The sequence below is a fragment of the Propithecus coquereli genome, unplaced genomic scaffold (genome assembly GCF_000956105.1).
Source record: "Propithecus coquereli isolate 6110/MARCELLA unplaced genomic scaffold, Pcoq_1.0 Scaffold247, whole genome shotgun sequence".
Lineage (NCBI taxonomy): Eukaryota > Metazoa > Chordata > Mammalia > Primates > Indriidae > Propithecus > Propithecus coquereli.
In genome coordinates this window covers 2,263,913-2,272,471 of record NW_012148030.1, presented here as the reverse complement: position 1 = coordinate 2,272,471, position 8,559 = coordinate 2,263,913, and the positions used below count along the sequence as shown (strand labels likewise).

The window sequence follows — 8,559 nt, the reverse complement described above, 5'->3', positions numbered from 1 at the left end:
GGAATATAGCTGTCATCGTATCAGCTACCACTTAAGTAGCACTTACTATACACTAAACTCTTCATGTTTTATCATGGAATCCGCACATGTATAAGAGGTAGACACGCTCACGCCCACTTCACAGACAAGGGCACCCCCAGCGCGCAAAGCCTCGGTTACTTGCCCGGGATCCACCGCCAATGGTACTGGAGGGGACTCATCTGACTCGGTTGCTGCCCGGGTGGCGTTTTAAAAATGCCACTAGAGACCCATTTAAAACATATACACCCCACTTTTTAGGTATGACTGGTGACCTTGATTTTACCTACTGAGTCACAGCCCCCAAGACCTGTGTTCCTGTCAAATTGAGGAGAGAGGGCGAGGGCGGGCTGTGAGAGTTGCGGGGGAAAACAGGCAGAGAGAACAGGTGGAACCTAAGAGGGACACAAGGTAAAAATGAAGAGCAGAGCTGTGGGGCCCGGCCTTGGGGACGCTCCAGAGAGCACTGGGCGAGGAGAGCCAAGCAGGAAGGGCCGCGCCAGCCAGGCGGTCTCACCTGTGCACGTGACCAGCGCGGGCGCCAGGGCGGAGGCGCGCTCACCTGGGCCCACGTGACGGGGCGGGGCGTCGCCAGCCGGAGCCCGAGTGGCCACGCCCCCTCCCGCGCGGCGCACCCGGACCCCGCAGACCCGAGCGGCGGCGGCGGGAACCCGGGAGGCGGAGGCGGGAGGCGGGAGGCGGCGGCGGAGCGCGGAGACACAGCAGCGGCAGCGGCAGCATGTCGGCCGGCGGAGCGTCAGTCCCGCCGCCCCCGAACCCCGCCGTGTCCTTCCCGGCGCCCCGGGTCACCCTGCCTGCCGGCCCCGACTTCCTGCGGACCTACTCGGGCGCCTTCGTCTGCCTGGAGATTGTAAGTGGGGTGGCCTCGGCGAGGGTCGCGCCCGGGAGCGACGACCAGCAGCGGCATCCTTGTCCCCCAGCTGGCTCCCTCTGCTCCCGCTGGCAGCCTCCCTCCCTTCGACCTGGCCTTTTCCTGCGCCCCCTCCCGGGGTCCTCCCCATGCCTGGCGCAGCCGCCCGGCCCTCTCGCCTGGCACCTGTTACGCTGGCACCTGCTCCCTAGCCGGCGACGGAAATGGCCCTGGGAGAGCCAGCAGCAACTAGGCAGGGCCGAGGATTGGGGACTTTGGTGGGAGAAGGGTGTTTGGGCTTGGAGCAGCCTTAAGAGACAGGACTTGGCCAGGGGCTGTGCTTGTCTAGAGCAATCTCGGGCGCTCTCGGCCTCGCCTATTGCTAACCTGCCATTTTGTTGGGTGGTGCAAAGGTGTAGCCGATGACTGGGTGACCGGGAGGCTGCCAGGCTGTGGAAAGCGGAGGCGGAAGGCACCAGGAAGAGGAGGAGGGCTGAAGACTTGAGCATATTTTTTTTCTCCATTCACCCTTGCCATCATTAGTGCCCTTTGGATTGGGGAGAGGAGCTGGGCTCAGGAGGCAGGGCAGGGAGCAAGGTATGTATGCTGTCCTTGGCAGGTTCTAAACCAGTGGGTATGAGAATGGTGGCGCAAAGGTGGCTGTCACCTTCTCTGCCTGCCTTTGCACCTCCTCCTTTCCTAGGATACCTCTACAACTCGAGACCTTCTCAGCACACTTTTTTGGGCCCAAGTAAAGGTGAGGTTACCTGGCCTGGCCTGCAACCATTTTGGGCTAGACACGAACTTTTTAAAAGAATCCGTGGAGTTGGAAGCTTTTGAAGCTCACTGTGGACAAGGGGAAAATGGGCAAATATGAATTGGGCAACCTGAGATTGCATCATACTCTGTGAATGACAAATAAAAAGTGAAATTCTAGAGAGTTAGTACCTTTCCTGTAGGCTGGTTTTGTTTGCTTGGTTTGGGGTTTTCATCTTTCCCCTCACCCTCTCCTTTGAGTTTACGTAACCTGGATTTCGGTCAGTTTGGTTTCACTTTTGTGCTTGTGGGGCTGGAACACCTTGTAAGCATTGGTTTTCTGCCCTATTATGCTCAGGTGGCCAAGCCACCCTAAGTTAAGTTTAGCTCAGATTTGAATCTGAAAGAGGAAACGCAAGTGAGTTCCAGGCTATGACATCAGTAATCAGATCATGACTGTGAGGCTGGTTTGAGTTCAAGCCCAGTTAAGCATCTGAGTGCTTGGGATGAGGTGCAGACATCCATGTGGGAAGAGCAGAGAGAGGATGGCATTGGGCCGGCTGCAGTGCTGTGGGAGGGAGACTTGTTTAGAACAGGAAGATCTGGGAAGAAAGATTTCATAGGTTCTGGGCTGCTTTAGTTCTGTGTTCCCCAAGCTCCAGTTTTTGCCTACCTCTTTTAGAAGTTTTTACCATATCATGTCCGCATTCCACCTGTACTACAATTTATAGACTATTCACTTTCTAAACTTCATTGCCTACCTTAGCCTCATCTTAAGCAATAATATACATGACATCTCAGATTTGATATTCTGGTTATATTTTTCTAATATTTATTAAAATGTGTATTTTATATGTATGTATGTAAATATATATGTATATATACATGGATTATATGCAAAGAAGGCTTATTTATGTGCCGTTAAATCAAATACCATCTCAAGAACCACCTGTGGTCATGTCATACTTTTGGAAAACATGGCCTAATTCTGAGGGAAAAAAAAGTAGAAGGTGATTTATTGAATTTTCTCCTCTCCCTCGCCCCGTATCTCTTTTTTATCTTGCCCAGTGGCTGGTTCTGAACTCTTGTTATACTTAAAAACCTGGGCAGCTTTTAAAAATACTGTTGCCAGCCCAGACTAATTAAATCAGACTCTCTGAGGAATGCCCTGAGTCTGCTAGTTTATTTATTTTTTTAAGCTTCCCTGGATATTCTCATATACATTCATAGCTGGAAACCACTGTAGAGAAGACATCTCTTCTCTTGCAAGTGTGAATTTTCTCTGTCTGCTAAAATTTCTACCACTCCTCACACTAGCAGGGATCCTAGACTCACAAAAGTGTCCAGTCTATTCCTTTTATCTCTTCATTTCCTCTGGCTTCTTACCCCCTGAAACATGTCTTAGACTTTTATCTAGATAGAACAGCATCACTTCCAAAAGCATTTTAGTTTGCTTTTCACTTTCTATGGTTGAACAGCTTGTTAGGTTTAAAAGTTAGGTGTCTGTTATCTCTTTTACCTGAATATGAACCTCCATTAAAAAGGACAAAGGTGTTCTATTCAAAATAGTGACCTTAGAGAAACAAGAGATCACATCGGAGTCAAACTATTTAGCTCCTTGGTGACTCTCATTCTTCTGGACTGTTCAGAGATACTGGAGTATATGCTTTAAGAGAGCAGGAGTCAAAGCTGCCTTTTTACCCCTGTATCTAAAATGCCCACTTTGAGTGGATGCATAGGTAGGGGCTAAGTAAACATTTTTGAAGCACCTTTACTCCTAGATTCTCAATTTCTCTCTGATTTTCTGATTCCTTTAAGATGTTCAGTCTGCCATGGCTCCTCTTCAGAAATCTCTCACCCTGTAAATTAAATGTAAGAATTCCCAGGTACAATCTTAAATGCTAGGTGATCTCCATTCTGGGGACCTCTGGCAGTATTTCTAGATATCCCCAAACTCTTCCTTAGTTTTGACCTTCTATTCAAATCCATTTATCTTTAAGATTTCTTCATTTATGTCCTGTTGCCTCCGAAACTTAACATGTGAAAACTGTACCTTATGAAGATGGATTGAGCTATCAATAGTTGACTAAGCTAATGTGGGACCATGGTCTTGGAGTTCAATTCTCATACTAACCATTTAACTTTGCTCAAAGAATTCAGTCCCAATTCCCCTTAATGGACTCCATTCACAGTCTCACAGACATAGGCCATCTGTTAGGGAGATAACATGAAAGATATAAATAGTGCCAGCCTATCAGCAGCAGGTAAAGCATTATAGCACTGGCTTCATAGGTGGAGAATATTACAACTTCACATGCATAGTGTGTTTTTTTGAGATAGGCGTGTTCCATTCATGGATACCTAAATTGTCAATCCATTGGTTTTTGGCCTCAGCTGTACTTACCAATGCATGCTTGCCACAAAGTGTTTAATACAAAGTTAGTATTGCAAAGTGAAGTCTTTTAGTTTAGGATGGAAAACATCACCTTTAAAAATTCTCATTTTCAAAATCTCTCCATGTTTCCTGACTGAAAATTTTCTAAATCATTCATCAGGTGTTTATTGAATGCCTACTGTATGCCAGACACTCTTTTGGGAACAATGTTTAGCCCCTTCCTCACTTGAAAGACCTTATAACCTATAATTGAAAAGATATGCACAAAAATAACTACCTTTCAGGGAGGAAAAAGTATGGGAAGCGAACTACAAACTAGAGCATTTTCCGGATGGCTCTATCTATTTTTTAAAAAATGACTTTTCAGCATCTGGGCTGAACAAGATATTTAGGGTCACTGTCCTCAATGAGATTACTTTGTAAAAGGCACAGAAAAAGATTGAATGTAACAGTATTAATCATGTAAAAGAATGAAGGTCATTATTGACTTCATTGTATATTATTTTACAGTTTTAGTTTTTAGGAAACTATATCCCTCAAGTTATTCACATTTCTCTCTTTCTCTTTTTGAGGCAGGATCTCACTCTATTACCTGGGCTGGAGTGCAGTGGTGTCATCATAGCTCACTGCAACCTCAAACTCCTGGGCTCACATTGATCCTCCTGCCTCAGCCTCTCAAGTAGTAGGGTCTGTAGGTGTATACTACCACACCTGGCTAATTTTTATATTTTTTGTAGAGATGGGGGGTCTCACCATGTTACTCAGGCTGGTCTTGAACTCCTGACCTCAAGCAGTCCTCCTGTCTTGGCCTCCCAAAGTGCTGGGATTACAGGTGCAAGCCACTGTGCCCACCCCACATTTCTCTTTATGGGAGATATTATAGGACTCTTTTTCACATACTTTCAACCATGGCATTTGGCATGCCACAATACTTTTCATTTATTTAACTTATAATTAAGAAGGTACTGTGCATCAGGCATTATTTTATGTCCTGGGAATAGAATAATTAAGATAGTCCCTGCCCTTAAAAGAAATTACTGTTTGGTAGAACATAAAGTCAAGAAAGAATTACAGTGCTATGTATAAAGTGCTGAAGTAGGGTTATGAACAGTATTGTGGAAAAGCAGGATAGAGTACATCTGCCTACTGGAGAGGCCGGGTCAGGCAGCTTTGATGGGATGGTGACATTTGAGTTTAGCCTTAAATGATGAGCAGTAATTCTATAGAAAGTGGGAAAGAGAATTCCAGGTAGAAACAAGGGCATGTGCAAACCCCAGGGGCAAGAAAGACCACAGCATAGAAATTTTAACTGTTAGTTTTTTGACATGACACATGGAAAGGTGACAGGAGAAGGAGGGAAAAGAACAGATAGGGCGCAGGTTGTGGTTTGCTGAGAAATATGAGGCCAAGGCATGGAATTTATTCTGTCTGTGCCAGGGAGCTGCTGGAGGATGGGAGTAAACTTGGTCAGAAATCTTTGAGCAGTGAAGTTTGGTTGTAAAACAGAGAGATTAAAGGCAGGGAGATCAGTTAGGGAGCTAATTGCAATAGTTTAGATAAGGGATGATGAGATCCTGAACTAGGGCCAAGGAAAGAAATATGAAAAGAAGAGAGGAAGACTTGAGGTTTAAGAGGTCAACCAAATATGCAAAGTTTGGCATGCCCTGAAATGGTGCTAGACTAAACTTTCATATGTAACTCGGAGCAATTATGCCAGAAAAGCAAATGAAAGGATGACGGTGAGGGAGGAGTTGTGGAGAAGACAGGTGCAATCGTGCAGATGAATCTATAGAAGGGACTTCAGGTTATTTTCAAAGGTTTTGACTCTAGACTGACTAACACATATGTGTTCTGATGTGTAAAGTTTTCTATTATTTTACTGCCTGGAAAATAAATTTTGATTGCAAAGGGACTTTGTGTGCTTGCAGTGGGCAGAAGGGGCTGTCAGCAGACGTGTTTACCTCTTTAAACAAGTTTTAATCCTGTAAGTAAGATTGTAAGATTTTTTCCTTTGCCTCTGAGTTAAAAAAATTTCTATCCACATGAAAAGAACCTTTAAAGTTTCATAAGAGAAAATAAACCAATATCCCTGCCAAAGAGTATTGTCGGTAATCGTTTGCCCTGACTGGCAGCCCTATTAAAAAATATGAGCCACTGAAATATGGAAAACTTTAAACCAAGTTGCTGAAAAGATTCACCTTGAGCTCCAAAGAAAAAATTCAAGGAGAAGAGATTTGCTTTGTAGAGCCCAAAAAGTGTTGTACCTGGCGGTAGGAACCGTGGGCATGGCGCGTTGGAATTGATATGGCTGAATAGAAGGGACTGTGTGATGACGAAGGACTGGAACCTAGTTGGTGTGCCTGACACAGTGCACAGGCAGTACTCGGCAAACACTGTTTGACTGTTCTGTACGGCTAACTCAGTGGTGTGCGAAAATAGTCTGAAGGAATGGGCTGGAGTAGAGAAAGGGAGCTTTCGGGTAGATGCCCTCTTAGGTCTTACCCAACTCTCAAAAAGGCCATAATTCTCCTCCAGGTATCTACAGTTTGACCTGAATTTCCTAAGTGTCCTAGTTTATATGAGAGGGCCTCGTCCTTTTGTAGACACCATATATGAATATGACACTCCTAACTTTTGTATAATGGCTTTCAGAAGGAGAGAGCTAAAAAGAAAGAAAAGAGGCAGTGATTTGTGTGCTTCTTGCCAATGTCAGGGCGTTGGCATGCAGGAACATTTTTAACCTATGCGATAACTAGTTACCCACTAACATGAAAAGAGGATTTTCCAAATCAAGGGGAATTATAAACAAGAATAAAAAGAGGCCAGAACATATTTCTCTTCTATAATATCTACTTTCGATTTTATGGTTAGTGTTTTAAACTACTGAAAGGGAAGTTTGGGTCAGATGAGCAGGAAGAAATTATAACTCTTTACAGTACTCTCAAATGTATTTTTTAAAGCTTTAAAATGTAAAGCTAAAAAGCAAAACTTGTTTTGCAATTAGTATATTTTATTCATAAGATATGTATATGTGTGTGTGTGTATATATATATATATATATATATATATATATATATATGTCATTTCTTGAGTTAATTCCCAGAATTTGTTTTCTTTTCCCTAATTAAAACAAAATAAAAACCTTACTGACGTATACCTCTAATTCAGGCTGTACCAGGGTTAGTCCAGGACCAGCTTAGATGAAAGTCAGCATGGTTAGAGGACAAATGGGGATTGATGGAGGGCAGTAGGAGGCAGTGGGGAAGGCACAAGATTTACCCTGCACAAATGTTCCAGTAGCAGTTGCAGTAAGAACAGGTCATCTGGGCAAACTTAGGGCCCAAAGAAGATTAAAGATTGGGTGTCATGAACTAGACTAGCAAGAGGTGCCAACTTTCCTATAACTTTCCATCTCAGCCTCCTGAGATCTTGTACTAGGTGGTGGGTGTTGCCAATAATAACTTGAAAATTGAGAAGTACATGTTCCTGCTTCACTAGTCTTCATGCCTACTTTTGAACACCCACCACATACCAGGGAATGAACTGGGCTCCAAACAGCAGCGTGTTCCTAGCAGCTCAAGCTGCACTTGTGTAGCATTGTCTTCTGGAACCATTCATGACACATGCTGGTTGGTTTTCATTCATTTCAAGGAGGATACAATTGAGGACAGTACTGTAGACAACACTCTTCTAGGTTTGGAGCATACAAAGATGTCACAGGGCAATGTCACAGGGCAGTGTCACTGACGCTGATCTCACAGGCCAGTGGGTGAAACAGGCAAGTGGATCCATGATTTCAATCAGTTGTTGTTAGTGCTAAGGAGGATACACGCATCAGTAACCACGGAAGCACCAAGGGATGGCATCCAGCCAGGGAAGCCTTTCTCAAAGATGTCGTCCTGGAGTTTAGTTACCCAGCAAAAATTTTACTGGCAGTAAGCTAGGCAGAAGCATGAACAAGTGTGATCAGTTCTCTGTGTTCAAGAGATGAGGGCCAGAGGCTAGAGTGCAAAGAGAGCGTGGTAGGAAAAGGAGCATGGTAGGGGAGAAGGTGAGCTTGGGGAGGGAGGCAGCAGTGTGCTCTAGTAGTGTTACCACTGGAGTTGTGGTTACATTGTGAATGAATTCACACTTGTGTGGGCTCCGTGTAAATTCATCCATCAGTTATTATATTGCATCTGTTGACTGAAGTATGTTTCCAGTTTTAAAAAAGAAGTCTTTCAAAACACAAATTGTGTGTAAGATGGAGCGAATTGTAGGTAATCTTTTTTTCAAGATGATAAACTTCTGAACATATTAAACACTTATGTAACCATGATGTTTCATGTGCAGGTACCCAATAAGTGAGCATCCATCAAAATAGGAGTTAACAAGTCGATAAGTGTTCTAAACTTTGGGGGGAGTGTACCACAAACCCCTGTGTGATTCTGATGAAAGGTGTGGACTGTCCTCAGAAAAATGCATATACACTTATCTACTCAATGTTATATGATTTTAGGGAATCATATGGAAAATGGAT

The 8,559-nt window shown here is 44.2% G+C and overlaps 1 protein-coding gene across 1 annotated transcript in view; it reads left to right on the top strand.

The window, feature by feature from the left end:
• The first annotated feature begins 665 nt into the window (after nt 1–665).
• Nucleotides 666–8,559, top strand: part of MAL2 (mal, T-cell differentiation protein 2) — a 47,318-nt gene continuing 39,424 nt past the window's right edge. Inside the window, exon 1 of the mRNA XM_012646556.1 lies at nt 666–889. Coding sequence (XP_012502010.1) covers nt 758–889 — 132 coding nt within the window. The 5' untranslated portion in view covers nt 666–757. The remainder of the gene's footprint in view (nt 890–8,559) is intronic.